General features: G+C 43.7%; 1 protein-coding gene across 3 annotated transcripts in view; it reads left to right on the top strand.

Moving 5' to 3' along the window:
* Positions 1 to 21,692, top strand: part of LOC106565854 (protein tyrosine phosphatase receptor type G) — a 337,880-nt gene that overhangs the window by 266,101 nt on the left and 50,087 nt on the right. For all 3 annotated transcript variants that reach the window (XM_014133453.3, XM_014133451.3, XM_014133452.3), the window contains exons 6-8: positions 4,975 to 5,041; positions 14,420 to 14,577; positions 20,287 to 20,479. In XM_014133453.3, the coding sequence (XP_013988928.1) occupies positions 4,975 to 5,041; positions 14,420 to 14,577; positions 20,287 to 20,479 (418 nt within the window). The remainder of the gene's footprint in view (positions 1 to 4,974; positions 5,042 to 14,419; positions 14,578 to 20,286; positions 20,480 to 21,692) is intronic.

The raw sequence follows: 21,692 nt of genomic DNA on the forward strand, positions 1-21,692 counted from the left end.
AATAATATATAGTGTATATATAATATACACTACGGGTCAAAGGTTTGGACACACCTACTCATTCAAGGATTTTTCTTTATTTTGACTATTTTCTACATTGTAGAATAATTTTGAAGACATCAAAACTATGAAATAAAATGTATGGAATCATATACAGTGAGGGAAAAAACTATTTGCTCCCCTGCTGATTTTGTACATTTGCCCACTTACAAAGAAATGATCAGTCTATAATTTTAATGGTAGGTTTATTTCAACAGTGAGAGACAGAATAACAACAAAAAAATCCAGAAAAACACATGTCAAAAATTGTATAAAATGATATGCATTTTAATGAGGGAAATAAGTATTTGACCCCTCTGCAAAACATGACTTAGTACTTGGTGGCAAAACCCTTGTTGGCAATCACAGAGGTCAGACGTTTCTTGTAGTTGGCCACCAGGTTTGCACACATCTCAGGAGGGATTTTGTCCCACTCCTCTTTGCAGATCTTCTCCAAGTCATTAAGGTTTCGAGGCTGACGTTTGGCAACTCGGACCTTCAGCTCCCTCCACAGATTTTCTATGGGATTAAGGTCTGGAGACTGGCTAGTCCACTCCAGGACCTTAATGTGCTTCTTCTTGAGCCACTCCTTTGTTGCGTTGGCCGTGTGTTTTGGGTCATTGTCATGCTGGAATACCCATCCACGAACCATTTTCAATGCCCTGGCTGAGGGAAGGAGGTTCTCACGCAAGATTTGACGGTACATGGCCCCGTCCATCGTCCCTTTGATGCAGTGAAGTTGCCCTGTCCCCTTAGCAGAAAAACAACCCCAAAGCATAATGTTTCCACGTCCATGTTTGACGGTGGAGATGGTGTTCTTGGGGTCATAGGCAGCATTCCTCCTCCTCCAAACACGGCGAGTTGAGTTGAGTTGATGCCACAGAGCTCCATTTTGGTCTCATCTGACCACAACACTTTCACCAGTTGTCCTCTGAGTCATTCAGATGTTTTTGGCAAACTTCAGACGGGCATGTATATGTATTCTTGAGCAGGGGGACCTTGCGGGCACTACAGGATTTCAGTCCTTCACGGCGTAGTGTGTTACCAATTGTTTTCTTGGTGACTATGGTCCCAGCTGCCTTGAGATCATTGACAAGATCCTCCCGTGTAGTTCTGGGCTGACTCCTCACCGTTCTCATGATCATTGCAACTCCACAAGGTGAGATCTTGCATGGAGCCCCAGGCCGAGGGATATACAGTTAATTTGTGTTTCTTCCATTTGCGAATAATCGAGCCAAATGTTGTCACCTTCTCACCAAGCTGCTTGGCGATGGTCTTGTAGCCCATTCCAGCCTTGTGTAGGTCTACAATCTTGTCCCTGACATCCTTGGAGAGCTCTTTGGTCTTGGCCATGGTGGAGAGTTTGGAATCTGATTGATTGATTGCTTCTGTGGACAGGTGTCTTTTTTACAGGTAACAAGCTGCGGTTAGGAGCACTCCCTTTAAGAGTGTGTTCCTAATCTCAGCTCGTTACCTGTATAAAAGACACCTGGGAGCCAGAAATCTTTCTGATTGAGAGGGGGTCAAATACTTATTTCCCTCATTAAAATGCAAATCAATTTATAACATTTTTGACATGCGTTTTTCTGGATATTTTTGTTGTTATTCTGTCTCTCACTGTTCAAATAAAGACGGATCCTTTCTTTGTCAGTGGGCAAACGTACAAAATCAGCAGGGCATCAAATACTTTTTTCCCCCACTGTAGCAACCAAAAAGTGTTAACCTCTATGGGCTAGGTGGGACGCTTGCGTCCCACCTACTCAACAGACAGTGTAATCCCGTGGCGCGTTATTCAAATTCCTCAAAAATGCAAAAACTTCAATTTTTCAAACATATTACTATTTTACACCATTTTAAAGACAAGACTCTCGTTAATCTAACCACACTGTCCGATTTCAAAAAGGCTTTACAACGAAAGCAAAACATTAGATTATGTCAGCAGAGTACCCAGCCAGAAATAATCAGACACCCATTTTTCAAGCTAGCATATAATGTCACATAAACCCAAACCACAGCTAAATGTAGCACTAACCTTTGATGATCTTCATCAGATGACAAACCTAGGACATTATGTTATACAATACATGCATGTTTTGTTCAATAAAGTTCATATTTATATCAAAAACCAGCTTTTTACATTAGCATGTGACTAGCATGTGACTAGCATTCCCACCGAACACTGCCGGTGAATTTACTAAATTACTCACGATAAACGTTCACAAAAAGCATAACAATTATTTTAAGAATTATAGATACAGAACTCCTCTATGCACTCGATATGTCCGATTTTAAAATAGCTTTTCGGTGAAAGCACATTTTGCAATATTCTCAGTAGATAGCCCGGCATCACAGGGCTAGCTATTTAGACACCCAGCAAGTTTAGCACTCACCAAAGTCAGATTTACTATAAGAAAAATGTTATTACCTTTGCTGTCTTCGTCAGAATGCACTCCCAGGACTTCTACTTCAATAACAAATGTTGGTTTGGTCCAAAATAATCCATCGTTATATCCATATAGCTGCGTCTTGTTCGTGCGTTCAAGACACTATCCGAAAGGGTAAATAAGGGTGACGAGCATGGCGCAATTCGTGACAAAAAATGTCTAAATATTCCATTACCGTACTTCGAAGCATGTCAACCGCTGTTTAAAATTAATTTTTATGCCATTTTTCTCATAAAAAAGCGATAATATTCCGACCAGGAATGTGCGTTTAGGTAAACAGACAAAAGAAAATAAAGCATGGGGTCGACTCGGGCACGCGCCTAAGCCCATAGTACTCTGATCGGCCACTTGCCAAACGCGATAAAGTGTTTCAGTCAGAGGCTGCCTCGATATCGTTCAGCTTTTTCCCGGGCTCTGAGAGCCTATGGGAGCCGTAGGAAGTGTCACGTTATAGCAAGATCCTCAGTCTTCAATAAAAAGAGCCAAGATAAAACACAACTTGTCAGACAGGCCACTTCCTGCATGGAATCTTCTCAGGTTTTGGCCTGCCATATGAGTTCTGTTATACTCACAGACACCATTCAAACAGTTTTAGAAACTTTAGGGTGTTTTCTATCCAAAGCCAATAATTATATGCATATTCTAGTTACTGGGCAGGAGTAGTAACCAGATTAAATCGGGTACGTTTTTTATCCGGCCGTGTCAATACTGCCCCCTAGCCCTAACAGGTTAAACAAATCAAAATCTATTTTATATTTGGGATTCTTCAAATAGCCACCCTTTGCCTTGATGACAGCTTTGCACACTCTTGGCATTCTCTCAACCAGCTTCACCTGGAATGCTTTTCCAACACTCTTGAAGGAGTTCCCACATATGCTGAGCACTTGTTGGCTCCTTTTCGTTCACTCTGTGGTACAACTCATCCCAAACCATCTCAACTGAGTTGAGGTTGGGTGATTGTGGGGGCCAGGTCATCTAATGCAGCACTCCATCACTCTCCTTCTTGGTCAAATAGTCCTTACACAGCCCAGAGGTGTGTTGGGTCATTGTCCTGTTGAAAAATAAATGATAGTCCTGCTAATGGCGTATCACTGCAGAATGCTGTGGTAGCCATGCTGGTTAAGTGTGCCTTGAATTCTAAATAAATCACAGACAGTGTCACCAGAAAAGCACCCACACACCATCACAACTCTTCCTCCGTGCTTCACTGTGGGAACCACACATGCGGAGATCATCCATTCACCTACTCTGCGTCTCACAAAGACACAGCGGTTGGAACCAAAAATAAAAAATTTGGGCTCATGAACAAAGGACAGATTTCCACCAGTCTAATGTCCATTGCTCATATTTTTAGGCCCAAGCAAGTCTCTTCTTCTTATTGGTGTCCTTTAGCAGTGGTTTCTTTGCAGCAATTCGACCATGAAGGCCTGATTCACACAGTCTCCTCTGAACAGTTGATGTTGAGATGTGTCTGTTATTTGAACTCTGTGAAGCATTTATTTGCGCTGCAATTTCTGAGGCTGGTAACTTTTTAATGAACTTATCCTCTACAGCAGAGGTAACTCTGGGTCTTCCTTTCCTGTGGCGGACCTCATGAGAGCCAGTTTCAAGATAGCACTTGATGGTTTTGGGGACTGCACTTGACGAAACTTAAGAAATTCTTGAAATGTTCCGGATTGACTGACCTTCATGTCATAAAGTAATGATTGACTGTCATTTCTCTTTGCTTATTTGAGCTGTTCTTGCCATAATATGGACTTGGTATTTTATCAAATAAGGTTATCTTCTGTATACCACTGCTACCTTGTCACAACACAACTGATTGGCTCAAATGCGTTAAGAAGAAAAGAAATTCCACAAATTTACTTTTAAGAATGCACACCTGTTAATTGAAATGGATTCCAGGTGATTACCTCATGAAGCTGTTTGATTCGTTTAACACTTTTTTGGTTACTACATGATTCCGTATGTGTTATTTCATAGTTTTGATGTCTTCACGATTATTATACAATTTTGAAAATAGTACAAATAAAGAAAAACCCTGGAATGAGTACGTGTCCAAACTTTTGACCGGTACTGTATATGTACTGTATATATTTTCTACTGCTAGACCTAACAAACTATTGGTCAACCAACAGCCTATCAATCAAACAATCGACCAGTCGACTATTTGGGGTTAGCCCTAGTGTGTAGCTGCAGGACCCACATATGTATAGAGTCTGTTGACGTCCTGTGTATTGCTCCTCCAGCTCAGACCTCTGATTGACTCTGTTTTTCCATCACCAAGACTCACTCTCTACAGAAAATGGTCTCTTTCTCTCCCCCCTCTCTGTCTCTCTCTCTCTCGCTATTTCTCTCTCTCTCTGCCCTCTCTTTCTGTAACTACTATTTTCTCTCTGAGTGGAAGTATCAGAGGAGGTGTTACACAATGTCTTACATGTTTTCCAGACTAACGTGTATCTCCTGCTCCTCTCTCCTCTCCTGTTCTCAGGTGGGACTGAAGGACAACCCAGCAGTGGACCCCATTATCCATGGCCTGAGGGGCGTGGTTCATCATGGTGAGTGTCACATCCATCACCCAATCATTCCAGGAGGGAATTCACCAATCATTGGCCTACAACATTTGTTCATTGAGGATCACAACATAATTTTTTCCAAAGTTGCATGTAACATTGCAATATCTCAGCCCTTTTTCATTTCTGTTTGTGTAGTTTTTTGTTGTTGCAAGTACCTAATTATAGAGAACATACCCCAGGTTGCCCCCAGGATTCTCTACAGACTAAAGAAACTAGGTTGTTTTAAAAAACACTCCCCTAAAGCGGAATTATCTTTTTATCCCTGATGCACCCCTTTCAAACAATAATGAACACAGTCTTTAATAAAAGTTGGCACAACCATAGCATGTAGTTACATGAAGTATTCATGGAATCATCTCAGGCTTATTACACGTTAGCCTAACATCTCAATACACTCATCACAGGCTTTCTGTTTCAATGTAGAAATCACCTGACAAGCAGACAAGTCCAGCTCAATCAAGTCCAATCTCTGTTAAATTGGACTGGAGTGGTGGGCTCCTAATGTTCTCTGGTTGTTCTAGGGCAGGGATGGGCAATTCCAGTCCTCGAGGGCCAGATCTGGCAACAGGATAAAGTGACTGAGGGGGCTGTTGAAATCAGCAAGGGGGCAACATTTTTGGGGGGTTTGCATTGGCAGCAATAACCTCAACCAAACATTTTCTGTAGTTGCAATCAGACCTGTACAATGGTCAGGAGGAATTTTGGACCATTCCTCTTTACAAAACTGTTTCAGTTCAGCAATATTCTTGGGATGTCTGGTGGGAACTGCTAACTTGAGGTCATGCCACAGCATCTCAATCGGGTTGAGGTCAGGACTCTGACTGGGCCACTTCAGAAGGTGTATTTTCTTCCGTTGAAGCCATTCTGTTGTTGATTTACTTCTGTGTTTTGGGTCGTTGTCCTGTTGCATTACCTAACTTCTGTTGAGCGTCAATTGGCGGGAAGATAGCCTAACATTATCCTGCAAAATGTCTTGATAAACTTGGCAATACATTTTTCCGTTGATGATAGCAAGCTGTCCAGGCTCTGAGGCAGCAAAGCAGCCCCAAACCATGATGCTCCCTCCACCATACTTTAAAGTTGGGATGAGGTTTTGATGTTGTGTGTTCCTTCCAAACAACTCAACTGTAGTTTCACCTGTCAACAGAATATTTTGCCAGTAGCGCTGTAGAACATCCAGGTGCACTTTTGCGAACTTCAGACGTGCAGCAATGGTTTTTTTTGGACAGCAGTGGCTTCTTTCTTGGTGTCCTCCCATGAACACCATTCTTGTTTAGTGTTTTATGTATCGTAGACTCGTCAACAGAGATGTAAGCATTTTCCAGAGATTTCTGTACGTCTTTAGCTGACACTCTAGGATTCTTCTTAACTGCATTGAGCATTCTGCGCTGTGCTCTTACAGTCATCTTTGCAGGACGGCCACTCCTAGGGAGAGTAGCAACAGTGCTGAACTTTCTCCATTTATAGACAATTTGTCTTACCGTGGACTGATGAACATCAAGGCTTTTAGAGATACTTTTGTAACCCTTTCCAGTTTTATGAAAGTCAACAATTCTTAATCTTTGGTCTTCTGAGATCTCTTTAGTTAGAGGCATGGTTCATATCAGGCAATGCCTCTTGTGAATAGCAAACTCAAATTTAGTGAGTGTTTTTATAGGGCAAGGCAGCTCTAATCAACATCTCCAATCTCATCTCATTGATTGGAGAAGTCATTAGCCTAGGGGTTCACATACTTTTTCAAACCTACACTGTCAATGTTTAAATGATGTATTCAATATAGACAACAAAAATACAATAATTTGAGTGTTATTAGTTTAACCTCCCTGGGCAAGGTGGGGCGTTTGCGTCCCACCTAGTCAACAGCCAGTGGAATCGCGTGGCGCAAAATACAAATACCTCAAAAATGCTATAACTTCATTTCTCAAACATATGACTATTTTACACCATGTTAAAGACAAGACTCTTGTTAATCTAACCACATTGTCCGATTTCAAAAAGGCTTTACAGCGAAAGCAAAACATTAGATTATGTCAGGAGAGTACCCTGCCAAAAATAATCACACAGCCATTTTCAAAGCAAGCATATATGTCACAAAAAACAAAACCACAGCTAAATGCAGCACTAACCTTTGATGTTTAAAATCAATTTTTATGGTATTTTTTCTCGTAAAATAGCGATAATATTCCAACCGGGCGATGTTGTATTCATTCAAAGGCTGAAAGAAAACAATGGAGAATTCACATGAATGCGCATCTCCAGTGTCACTGTTCCCAGCCTGACCACTCACAAAATCTCCTGCTGTTTTTCGCCCAGAGAGAGGAGAGACGTCATTCCACTTTCTGGCGCCTTCTGAGAGCCAATGGAAGCCTTAGAAAATGTCACGTTACAGCAGAGATGCTGTATTTTCGATAGAGATGCCACAGAAGGAGAACAAATTGTCAGACAGGGCACTTCCTGTATGGAATCTTCTCAGGTTTTGGCCTGCCATATCAGTTCTGTTATACTCACAGACACCATTCAAACAGTTTTAGAAACTTTAAAGTGTTTTCTATCCAAATCTACTAATTATATGCATATTCTCATTTCTGGGCAAGAGTAGTAACCAGTTTAAATCGGGTACATTTTTTATCCGGCCGTGCAAATACTGCCCCCTAGCCCCAACAGGTTAAGCACACTATGGTTGTCTATTGTTGTGACTTAGATGAAGATCAGATCAAATTTGATGACAATTTATGCAGAAATCCAGGTCATTCCATAGGGTTCACATACTTTATCTTGCCACTGTATCATGCTATACCATAATCAAAATAAAGTTCAAAGGTAGAGACTCTGAGATCATTGATTGTTTTGAAGTGACAGGTTGGTGCAAAATCTGTAGCCTATCTTTGCTGTAAAATAAGGGCTTTCTAGCAGTCGTAGGGAGGCAGGAGGCAGGCAGGTAGAGGTGCAAATGAGTGTTGGATTTATTTACACAGCGTTGGTGTTTCAAAGATGAAAGTGATATTTACATATATATACACAGTGCCAGTCAAAAGTTTGGACACACCTAGTTACTCATTCCAGGGTTGTTACTATTTTCTACATTGTAGAATAATATTGAAGACATCAAAATGAAATAACACATATGGAATCATGTAGTAACCAAATAAGTGTTAAACAAATCAAAATATATTTTATATTTGAGATCCTTCAAAGTTGCCACCCTTTGCCTTGATGACAGCTTTGCACCCTCCTGGCATTCTCTCAACCAGCTTCATGAGGTAGTCACCTTGAATGCATTTCAATTAACAGGTGTGCTTTGTTAAAAGTTAATTTGTGGAATTTCTTTCCTTAATGTATTTGAGCCAATCTGTTGTGTTGTGACAAGGGATGTATAGGGGTGGTATACAGAGGATAGCCCTAATTGGAAAAAGACCCAGAGTTACCTCTGCTGCAGTTCATTAGAGTTACCAGCCTCAGAAATTGCAGTGCAAATAAATGCTTCACAGAGTTCAAGTAACAGACACATCTCAACATCAACTGTTCAGAGGAGACTGCGTGAATCAGGCCTTCATGGTCGCATTGCTGCACAGAAACCGCAACTAAAGGACACCAATAAGAAGAAGAGACTTGCTTGGGCCAAGAAACATGGTTAATGGACATTAGACCAGTGGAAATCTGTCCTTTGGTCTGATGAGTCCAAATTTGAGATTTTTGGTTCCATCCACCGTGTCTTTGTGAGACGCAGTGGGGTGAACGGATGATCTCTGCATGTGTGGTTCCCACCGTGAAGCATGGAGGAGGAGGTGTGATGGTGTGGGGGTGCTTTGTTAGTGACACTCAGTGATTTATTTAGAATTCAAGGCACACTTAACCAACATTGCTACCACAGCATTCTGCAGTGATATGCCATCCCATCTGGTTTGCGCTTAGTAGGACAATCATTTGCTTTTCAACAGGAAAATGACCCAACACACCCCCAGGCTGGGAAAATAGTAAAAATAAAGAAAAACCCTGGAATGAGTAGGTGTGTCCAAACTTTTGATCGGTACTGTATGTATATATACACTGCCGTTCAAAAGTTTGGGGTCACTTAGAAATTGTAATGAACACGATGGGAGACAGAGAACTGGTTTCAAGCGCAGGGCGCAGCAGGTGTTTATTGTAAAGGACCACAGGAGGAGGCAGGTGGCTGGGTCCAGGGGCAGGCAGAAGGTCATTCACAGGGGGTGCAAGAAGGCAACAGTACAGGCAGGGAAAAGGCTAGTAACGTTGTCCGGGAGATCAGGCAATAGGTTGATAACAGGAAATCCGATAGGCTAAAGAACAGGCAGGGAATAGACAAAAGGTGTCGTTAGTGAAGCAGGCAACAACTATCATACACGGGAGGAGTAAATTATGGGGAAAACAGATCTCCGAATAGAAGTGTGTCACAAAACAAACAATACCTCACAATGATAGGGTGCAAAGAACTGAACTAAATAGTGTGTGATAATGACATACAGGTGTGTGAACAGGTGATCAGAATTCACGTGATGGGATCTGGAGAGTGAAAGCACATTTTTTTTGTCCATTTAAAAAAACATCTAATTGATCAGAAATACAGTGTAGACATTGTTAGTGTTGTAAATGACTATTGTAGCTGGAAACAGCAGATTTTTTATGGAATATCTACATAGGTGTACAGAGGCCAATTATCAGCAACCATCACTCCTGTGTTCCAATGGCACGTTGTGTTAACTAATCCAAGTTTATAATTTTAAAAGGCTAATTGATCATTAGAAAACCCTTTTGCAATTATGTTAGCACAGCTGAAAACTGTTGTTCTGATTAAAGCAATACAACTGGCCGCCTTTAGACTAGTTGAGTATCTGGAGCATCAGCATTTGTGCGTTCGATTACAGGCTCAAAATGTCCAGAAACAAAGAACTTTCTTCTGAAACTCGTCAGTCTATTCTTGTTCTGAGAAATAACAGCTATTCCATGCAAGAAATTGCCAAGAAACTGAAGATCTCGTACAATGCTGCGTACTATTCCCTTCACAGAACAGCACAAACTGGCTCTAACCAGAATAGAAAGAGGAGTGGGAGGCCCCGGTGTACAACTTAGCAAGAGGACAAGTACATTAGAGTGTCTAGTTTGAGAAACAGACGGCTCACAGGTCCTTAACTGGCAGCTTCATTAAATAGTACCTGCAAAACACCAACCTGTCACTTCAAAAGCAATCAGTGATCTCAGAGTTTCTGCATTTGAACTTTATGTTTATTGTGGTATAGCGTGATATAAGTACGACATAAAACTAAAACTGAGGGGGCAGAAGTTTCAACTGAGGGGGCTAAGCCCCCTTTAGCCCCTCGTGGAACCGGGTACGTCGGGGGCCTGGTTGGTGTCACACTTTTTCCCTAGCCCCAGCTAACACACCTGACTCCAATAATCTACTAATCATGATCTTCTTTAAAATGCAATTAGCTTAATCAGCTATGTTTGCTTGGGATGGGGAAAAAGTGGACCGTTACCAGAGCCACAAAGTCATAAACTCTGCCTATTTCAAAAATGTATCTTCTTAAAATGTGATTTTAAACCTAACCTTAACCCTAACCTTATTCACACTGTTAACCTTATGCCTAACCTTAAATTACATTTTTGTTTTCATACATTTTTATGATATTGAGCATTTTGACTTTGTGGCAGTGCTATCTAGTGGAAACCGAAACAGTGACACCACTCTGGCCACCGAGGACTGGAGTTGTCCTTCAGTGTTCTAGGGACTTGAAAGAGAGAGAGCTGGTTAAATTTCCACTCTCATCTGGCTGGGTCTGGTCTTGTCTGGCGGACACGCACCACCACACTGGCTGGCGGTCTTTGTAGTTCACGGCTTGTTGCATTTTACATGAAACCTTTGTTTAACACAGGTCTGGGCAATTCCAGTCTTCGGGGGCTGGGGAAAAAGTGTGACACCAATCAGGCCCCTGAGGACTGGAGCTGCCCAGGCCTAGTCTTAACAAATGCCCTCAAACAAGCATAGCAAGCTGCTGGGCTCTCATGAGAAATCACCCTGTAGAGCACACGTGTCAAACGCATTCCATAGAGGTCCAAGTGCCTGCTGGTTTTCGCACCTCCCTTGCACTTGATTGAGGAATGAAGGTCACTGTTTAGTAAAGAACTCCCCTCACCTAGTTGTGTAGGTATTAATTGGAAGGATTAACCAAAAACCAGCAGACACTTGGCCCTCCATGGAATAAGTTTGACACCCCTGCTGTAGAGTTTATTCTTCTATACATGCTGGCTTCTTGAGTGGGTTATTGTGTTGTACCTTGGTTACCATGTTTCTGGTTGACCTTTGCTTCATCAATGCCAGTTTTTAATTGAATTGCCAAATAGTTATGCCAATATTAACTTTAAAATTCCAAATTAGGAATATTAACCTTGGTTCTGACTACACTTTTTTTGCAGATCTGCAAGAGACAATTAAAGCCTTGTGTGTATGAGACCAGAGGGATATGGGTGTGTCCCTGGTGTAGTGATTATAGTTGGGTGAATGTTTGATGTCAGATAAAGCTGCTAAATCTGACAGGACTAAGATTGTTATTAGGGTGAAGGCTTAAGGCACTCGACAAGCTAAGATAAAGACTGCTCTAGCCTTTGATTCACTGAGCTCTCACTGATGTAGCAGGGCTGGGTAACTTTGACATACTGATACATTAACAGCTGTAGCTTACAGACATAACTATATCTATATTGTAAAGACAAATCGGAACTATATTGCATGATGATTTTGATGATGATACAATCCTCATCATCACGTTACTTTTAGTGTAACCATGTGTTGTTACTGAGGGCGGTGGAGGAGGAAGGGAATGTGGGAGAGGAAAGGAGGAGGAAGGAAATGTGAGAGAGGAAAGGAGGCAGTTTAGGAGAGGAGTGAGGGAGAATTACTGGAGAGAAGGTGAAAGGAGGGAGTGTGTTGGGAGAGGAAAGGAGGAAGGAGGGAATGTGACTGGAGAGGAGAGGGAGGGAGAGAAGAGGCAGGGAGGGTGAGGCAGGCTGTGGCTTGCCCAGGGCCATGCAGCGGTACGGGGGGTCTTTATCAGAGACAGATATGACCGTGGGGTCCCCCGCCTCCCCAGTCTCCCCCTTCCCTCCCCCGCTGACGGGCCTGTCTCCCGCTGTTGTGAATGGCAGAGATGTATTTTCAGCTCTGTTGGCTCCACACGAGGAGGGGACAGGGAGGGAAGGAGGGAGGGAGGAGGATCTCAAGATGTATGGATTTGAATTAAGCATTATCATACACACATGCATACTAACAAACTCACAATCAAACTTCCAGCACACACATAGCAAAACACGCTACGTTCTAAACAATTAGACAATAGTTTGAAGAAAAGAAGAAGTGTCAGAGGAGTATTTGCTGTGAGAACATTGTGAAACAATCCTTTGTTTTCGATGGCTCTGTGTGTTCCCTGTGGCTCAAAGGAAAGCATTTTAATTGCAACATTAGCATCGCTGCGACAGAGTTCATTCTGCTGGTATTTTAAGCACACGGGCCTGTGCGACAGGAAAGCTGTCTGCTCAAGTAATCATCCATTAGGTTCCTATGTTACTTAGTCTTAATATTTAATTATACAGCAAGGGCAGGGACACAATCTAAGCGCAAAGAGACGAATCGGGACACATATAAGAAGATGCCAAGTGCTGAGAGCCACAGTTCTGAGTATCTGTGCATGCGTGTGTGCGTGCGTGTGTGTGCATGTTTGCGTGTGTCTGTGCATGTGTGTGTGTGTAGCTCTCTTGCGCAAGAGGCAGATGTTGCGAGTGGATTTAAGCTGGGGTCAGTCAACACATATATGTAGATGAAATGACCTCGTCGTCTGGCTTTCATCTTTAATAGAACCAGGAAAATCCTTTCTTCCTTCATTTCCTATTTGAAAAAGCACTAGATGAGTGCAGGAGACTGTGTAAGGTACATTCAGTACAGTGGTTGCCCATTTACGCATGCAAAGGCTACATTGTTAAAATGCAGTGAGCCACAGTCTTTTTTCTGTCTAAAGACATGGTGATTTGAACTGTGAAAAGGTACTGGGGCATATATGGAGACTTAGGAGTGATTCAAGTTGATCTACTAATTTATACGACCTAGCTGTATGATACAGCAGTGACTCAAGGCTGGATACAGCATAGGAAGGAGGTATAGAGAGGGTGCTGATTCGGTGACATACTGTACTGCCCTAACCCTGTACATGTATGTCATTGTATTCTTTTGCATGCAATGTATGTATATGTACATGGCCCAGTGTTAGCCCAGTGTCAGCATCATTGTTTACCCAGTGAACCGTTCCCTCTCAGTGGTCTCCTGTGACAGTACTGAAATGAACACCCCGCTCCTCAATGACACAAATTACAAGTCCATTAATTCAGCATCTCACGGTGGCTTTGAAGTCTCCACTGACTCGGCACTCTCCAGCCCTGATTGGCAATTAATTTCTAATGGCTGAAATATCTTACAGTACAGTAGACTACAGTAGTGTATGTGAGCCTAGCTAGTGGTACAGCTGTGGTGGTAACAGTATAGCCTCTTCCCTGCCACTGTGCCTGCCTCTGTCCTCTATTCTGCAGCATTGGCTTTAATCCCCCAGCTCTCCCATTCACTTCCAATCTGATGCGGCTCCGCGATGCATTGCTAGCACGCTAAGTCTCTTTTTCATCCCTGCTCAATAGGATTCCAAGTTTAGTTATGTATTAAAAATGTGGGGCAGGAGGATTCATATAGCCATTCTGTTTTGTTTCTTCACCCCATCTTTTAGGTTATTTATACTGTTATCTCTATTTGGGAGGGAACGCCTCATTCTTATGGCACAAGAGGTTTGCCCCAGCTACATTTATCTTTACCCTGGGTGTGTGTTGGGCTGCCATTGTTGTCTTTGACTGATAAACGTTGCCATCACAACAGGATTTTGGAGGGAATTGGGTTGGTTTTACCATCTGTTGGATTCACCAGATATTTGTGTAAAGCTTGAGTGGTCCATTCCAAAATACACTTTGAGTTCTGATGGAGCCTGGGACACTGGGGACAGATCCAGTGGTTACACACGTGAGCTCTGACTCAGGGCTGGTTGAATAATTCTTAGAGGAGATCAATGGTATTGATTAGTTGGCAAAATGGTTGACTACTTGCATCAGCACTAGAGGGCCGTACTGTACTCAATGATTCAGTGACAAAGCGAACACATCTTCCCCATGACACTGTTTACATCAGTAAATACATTTTCTCATTCTCCAGCATTGCAGTATGGACACTCAGTGTGCTACATGTGTAGAGTGTATTTGGCTGTGACTGAATGGTTGATACTGATTCCTTGTGTCCCTGTGCTTGTTCTCCCCCAGAGAAAGAAACCTTCCTGGAGCCCTTTGTTCTGAGAGATCTGTTGCCGTCATCATTGGGGAGTTACTATCGCTACACAGGCTCTCTCACCACCCCACCCTGCAGCAAGGTGGTAGAGTGGATCGTCTTCAACAGACCTGTGTTCCTCTCCTACAAACAGGTGAGTCACTGTCTCTCTCAAATGCGCCACGCACACACACACGCGCACGCACGCACGCACGCACACGCACACACACACACACACACACACACACACACACACACACACACACACACACACACACACACACACACACACACACACACACACACAAACACTGATGTCTTTCTTGACTAATGGTCTCCTCCTTCCAGGAACTGTAATTTGCTCACATACCTAATGTGTGATGTCTGTATTTGTGATTGGGTTGGTACAGACATTGTCAGTAATGTGATGGTGCAGTGTCTGTCCTCACATGACCCTTCTCTCCACTCCTCTCCCCATCTCTCCTCCCCAACAGTCCAGGGAACATTTGGCAGACTTATATTCTAATGAGGCCAAATGAGTTTGCTTAAGAGTGCGACTGGAGGACGCCAAACGTGGAAGAAGTATTGGCTTTATATAAGGGGACAGAGAGGGAGAGGGAGAGGTGGAGAGGGACGGAGAGAGATAGAGCTGTGGTGTTGAGGGGTGGCCGAGCGTTGCCCCCTGTCACCGTGCTCTGTGGGTCTGCATTAAACATGTTTATCTGCCAGAGCTTAGTCAAGGCCCAGACAGCTCTGGAGCTGTGGAAGAGAGGAGCTGCCTGGCTCTGGGCCCACAGAAAGATAGGTCACTCCTAGATACAGCTTTATACCACTTGAATACCACTAGCTTACCGTTAGCCTGCTTCATATTCCCCTTACATACTGTCTGGCTAGATAACATACTGGCTGCTACATAGAGCTCAGCTGAAGATTAACCACCCATAGGCAAGAGCATAGTCCTAGTGCTGAATGCAAAATGGCACACTGGTACATAGGTCTTTGTACCCCCAAATGCTAGCAGAAAGGTGAGCAGTCATAGCAGCTGCATGCACAGTACGACTAGCAATAAGACTATCACATACACATAAAACTCTAAATGGCCATCTGCAGTTGAAACAATAACAAACTGTTATCCCCACCACTGTTTTGGTAAAAAGTTGAGGGATGGAGCTAGAGAATCTAACCACTCTCAAATTCATGGACAGAGCTTTGGATGCAAGGACATACATGATATGAAACATTATAGTTCTAACAATGTTTTGAGGCTATAGAGTGTTAGTAAACAAAGTAAATGTAAACAAACATTGGAGTAAAACAAGCTTTATATTTTGGGTTCTGATGAGGTACGACTGTTGAACTAAGCTCATGAGGCATTTATAAGTTATATTCTTCAAGAATCAATGGGCACATATCATTAATTAAAGTCCAAAGATAGGTGGACAACTGCAGATTGCCCCTTTACAATAGGGTGTTTATGGGAGCTCACGGTGAATGTTGCTTCCTCAGAAGACAGCAGGTGTCCCATAGCAGGGTAATAGACAGGATTTGTCTGTTGTCATCCTCTGAATTATAAGAGAGCGGAGAGGCAGAGTAGAGAAGATGAAAAGCAGCATGGAGGAACTCTGAGCCTGACCTTTTGGATGATTTGATTTGGCCTGAGATCCAGTCAACAATGAATAATACTCTGGGATGTATATGAAATATACAATAGTGTTATTTCACTGCGACTCTACAGACCTTCCTGGTATAAGAAGTATTTTTTGGACTTTCCTGAGAGGCAGGGAGCTAGCTAGCTACCCTGTGCCCAAGAAAGCGAAGGTAACCTGTCTAAATGATTACCGCCCCGTAGCACTCACATCTGTAGCCATGAAGTGCTTTGAAAGGCTGGTCATGGCTCACATCAACACCGTCATGCCGGAAACCCTAGACCCACTCTAATTCGCATACTGCCCCAACAGATCCACAGATGATGCAATCTCAATCGTACTCCTCACTGCCCTTTCCCACCTGGACAAAAGGAACACCTATGCGATAATGCTGTTCATTGACTACAGCTCAGTGTTCAACACCATAGTGCCCTCAAAGCTCATCACTAAGCTAAGGACCCTGGGACTAAACACCTCCCTCTGCAACTGGTTCCTGGACGTCCTGACGGACTGCCCCCAGGTGGTAAGGGTAGGCAACAACACATCTGCCACGCTGATCCTCAACACTGGGGCTCCTCAGGGGTGTTTAGTCCCCTCCTGTACTCCGTGTTCACCCACGACTGTGTGGCCAGGCACGACTCCAAAACCATCATTAAGTTTGTTGACGACAGACAACGATGAGACAGCCTATAGGGAGGAGGACAGAGACCTGGCAGTGTGTTGCCAAGACAACAACCTCTACCTCAATGTGAGCTAGACAAAGGAGCTGATTGTGGACTATATGAAAAGGAGGGCCGAACAGGCCCCCATTAACATCGACGGGGCTGAAGTGGAGCAGGTCGAGAGTTTCAAGTTCCTTGGTGTCTACATTACCAACGACCTATCATGGTCCAAACACACCAAGACAGTTGTGAAGAGGGTACGACAAAACCTTTTCCCCCTCAGGAGACTGAAAAGATTTGGCATGTGTCCTCAGATGCTCAAAAATGTCTACAGCTGCACCTTCGTGGACATCCTGACCGGTTGCATCACCGCCTGGTATGGCAACTGCTCGCCATCTGACCGTGCAACAGTGGGTAGTGCATACGGCCAAGTACATCACTGGAGCCAAGCTTCCTGACATCCAGGACCTATATACTAGGTGGTGGGCCCCAAAAATTGTCAAAGACTCCAGTCACCCAAGTCATGTTCTCTCTTCTACCACACGGCAAGTGGTACCGGAGTGGCAAGTCTAGGACCAAAAGGCTCGTTAACAGCTTCTACCCCCAAGCCATAAGACTGCTGAACAATTAATCAAGTGGCCACCCAGACTATTTACATTGACACCCCCCCCCACCCACCCCTTTGTTTCTACACTGCTGCTACTCACTGTCTATTATCTATGCATAGTGTTAGGTTCTAACTAAACAGAGTAAAAGACTCACAGATAAACCGAGTTTATTCACCCACTGGGTGATACAGCTGCATAAGACAAAAAACATATTCACACAAGCACTGGTATTTAACCCTTTCTCCTATGCTGAGCCCCTCCTTACACATCTGAACAGCAAATACACCTCTGTTTGCTATCCAGATTAGTGATATATGTTCTTCCGCACTTAATCTAACCTGACCTCGGCCCAAACTCCCCACTCCTCCCCAACTCACGGCTGTCCTGTTGACTTGTACCACACTGTGTCTCTTCTCCTCCCATAGGATCTCTGATGGCTAACAATAACATATCCTGACAGAATGTAAACGTTCTCCATTCCCCTCTCTCCCTCAGTGACATGAATAAGAATATTTAATATTTTCCCGTTTATAAGTCAGAACCCATCAATAGTCACTTTACAAATTGCCTCGACTGACCTGTACCCCCGCACATTGACTCGGTACTGGTACCCCCTGTATATAGCCTCGTTATTGTAATGTCCATTTCTTGTGTTACTTTTAGAATGTTATTTTTTTTTTTTTTGTTTATTTTGTAAATATTTTCTTAGCTCTATTTATTGAACTGCATTGTTGGTTAAGGGCTTGTAAGTAAGCATTTCACGCTAAGGTCTACTACACCTGTTGTATTCGGCGCATGTGACAAATAACATTTTATTTGATTGATTTTATTTCATCGACACAAAACCAGGGGGATGTTTGAGTCATGCAATGAGCAGGACGGGGACTTAAAGGGGAAGTGACTTCAGCAGATGCTCTATCCATCAAGGCAGCACATCCTTCCTTCCCTTCAGTGGGATCCCTTAACATTATTGTTCCTATCTTCTATCCTCCGGATGTTTACCCCTGACCATTAGTCAGTCTTTTTTAACATTTTTAACTTGGCTTTGAAGTCTATACCACTTTTTCTGTCCTGTGGTTTAAAAAAAAAACATAATTGGCCAAGATGAAAGAACGTGGAAAGAAGAGACAGTGCACTCCCTCTCTCCTGTCTGTCTGTCTGTCTTTATCTCTCTCTCTCTCTCCCTACCTCCCTCTCTCTATCCCTCCTTCAGTCTTTGTCTTTTGTTCTTGATCAGTGGTGGAAGTAGGTCATTGGGAGTGACAGACGTAGCTTAGGGGTGGCTTTTACAGCAGATCGATGCTCAGCTATTCCACAGCGACAGCGCCGCCTAAAATGCTTCCATTTGTAGCATCTGGATCTTGTGTGTGTGTGTGTGTGTGTGTGTGTGTGTGTGTGTGTGTGTGTGTGTGTGTGTGTGTGTGTGTGGGGGGGACATCCCACACCAGGCTGTAACGGCTGTTGCCATGCCAGGCCACTTAACCCCTGCTCTCCCCATCACAGAGGCCTTTCTCACCACTCACAGAAGTGTGTGTGATGGCATTCTTGCGTGAGTGTGTGCGATGTCACCCCTGGAAGGATTAGTCTCCAATCGCACTGGGCTTTCCACACAAAGAAATCCGTTTGGCAGATCAGGAAGTGATTCAAATCCCAATAACCTGTTTTTTAAGGGGGTGTTGCCATATTAGGGATTAGCAGATTGTAGTCTGATAAAGAGATTTGGTGGAGAGCAGCGTATTGCTTTGACACGACCTGGCGTGAGCTGGTCTATGCCAGGGCTGGAGGCTACCATATTCAACAGATCAGCCATGATGGCTAATGCAGCCTGTAGATTAAAGGACATGGCCGACTTTAGATTACAGGTGTCCTGCCAAAGAATAGAAGGTACGATATGTTCCATTCCGCTGGAACACACCATTTCTATAGTGTCAGATGAAAGAGATTTGTGGTGCACACACACACACACACACACACACACACACACACACCACATCACATCACACCACACCACACCACACACACACAGACTCTTACCCTCCACAGCCACTGTGAGGGCAGTCATTGAGCTGAGTATTCCCCAGGCCTCTAGTCTCAGTCTGCTTAGTAAACAGATAGAGAGCAGAGCAGACAGGGAAGTGTTCCAACCATAGAGTTAGGAATTAAAATTCTTTAATTGATAGGATCTCTATGATTCCAACCCTCAATCTGTAACCATATCGACCGCTTGTTTAACCCACAACCTCTCACACACTCACTAAGGAAATGAGACCTTTCCTCCGTGCATCTAGCCATCTATCTATATATCTTTCTTTTTTCTCTCTCTTTCTCCACCCGTTTTCACTCTAAATCAACAGTTTTTTTTTTACATGTGCAGTCTCAGCTCACATTGTTTCTTTAGCCGTTAGCATGCCATCATGATGTTGAAGGACAGATACTCCCAGACATTACTTTCATCATCTGAAACGACAGCTATTAAACCGTTCAACAGATTATTCTGATTATTCCCTGGGTTCTAGCACCTGGTCAGAAAGAGTGGTTATTCTGGGTTGAAGAGAGGAGGGGGACAGCTGGTCATGTTTTTATGTTAGCCTCACAAAGACTATTCCCCTGATTAGGCTGGGCTAGCTTGGCCCTGCATGCCTCTCAGCCCCACAGCCCCACAGCCTTACAGCTAGGAACAAGATCACATCATTATACATGTATGGGCAAAGGATAAAAGGAGCTGCTAGAAAGATGCCATAATTAAATTAACAGTTCAAATGATGTCAGAGGTTTTAATATCCTCAAAATGTAGTATGGTCATTTCTCTCCTCCCTAATGTGTGTGTTTTCCTTCGTCCTCCCTCTCACTCTCTCTACCTCTCTCTCTCTCTCTCTCTCTCTCTCTCTCTCTCTCTCTCTCTCTCTCTCTCTCTCTCTCTCTCTCTCTCTCTCGCTCTCTCTTTTAGCTGGAGGCGTTCTACTCCATCTTCACCACAGAGCAGCAGGACCATGTGAAGTCTGTGGAGTACCTGAGGAGTAACTTCCGGCCAATCCAGAGCCTCGATAATCGTGACGTCTTCAAGTCCGCAGTCAGAGACGCCTGGCTACCTGACCTGACGGACAGCCTGGGAAACCCGTATGGAACCGAGGCATCCAAAGGTAGGGCGGGACCTCACACACCATTGGATACTGCGCATCCTTGTTACAGTCCAATTCAAGTTAATTTTATTCTAAGTAACACTGAGGAGAGAAACATAATTGTTTTTGTTTTCAGAGTCAAATTCAATTCACGGATTGGAGCACTGCACATTGTTGCTCTCCAGTGAACTCTTGGTCATGCCAAAATGCGGATGCCTCAGAATCCCTAAGGTACAATCCAACATATCCTGACTCTGCCGTTTTGGAATATTCTCTGGTGGTTTAGGACAAATGAGGAGTGTTACTCCCCTACCATACAGTACTGGGAGGCCCACCAGTGGCCAGTCTTTTACTGGCTCGTTACTGGTTCTAGTACATCATGTCTTATAACATGGCAGGGAGTGTAGGTGGCTACTTGCCTGAAGTCTCCCGCGACCCTCTCACACAGTCAGCTAGCATCTGTCTGAGCTGCATGACCACACCAACCAGGCTGCTTTTCTGTCCCCAACCTCAGAATTTAATGTCAATATAGAAAATGAAGACGCGCACACACACACATTGTACATGGACCCACACAGATCACTGTAATGCACACAGGCAATATGAGTTGTCCTTGAAAGCTGCAGTTGTGCACATTTGCTGGGGGTGTATCTGTCAGACTGAGGGGAGAAATGAACAGAACAGGAGAGGAGAGAGGAGAGGAGGGAAAAGAGTGAAGACAAACAGCGTAACGATGGGCCATATGCCACCTATTCACTCCACTACACAGCCTGCTGCATTACACACAATGACTTTCTGTGTGTGGGTGCGTGTGTATCTGTGTCTGTGTGTGTGTGTGTGTGCGTGCCTGCGTGCACTTCAATGTGTCGAACACTGTCCCCTCTACCCTTGAAACACAAAGCAGAAAGGTATGCAATGCAGTGAAGGACTGGCTACTTGTAAGCCTCTGGTCAAAGAGATATTCTATCCTGTCACCTGGACACAGCCTGCTGGCCTGTAGGAAGGCTGCTAATGAAACAAAGGGAAATCAGGAAGCAGTACTAGCTCCAGGAGAGCCCAATCTCTCAGTAATAATCACAATTACAATTCATTTAAGTGCTCTGAAATAACTATTGTTTAGCAGATGTTCTTTATCATCCATCAAACTAGTTATTTTTTTAATTTATGGGCGTGGAGAATTGATTGGCGGCACAGTGATGGAATGGAGGGAGGGGTGGATGATAATTGTGAGGGA

The sequence above is a fragment of the Salmo salar genome, chromosome 12 (assembly GCF_965601325.2).
Source record: "Salmo salar chromosome 12, fSalSal1, whole genome shotgun sequence".
Classification (NCBI taxonomy): Eukaryota; Metazoa; Chordata; class Actinopteri; order Salmoniformes; family Salmonidae; genus Salmo; species Salmo salar.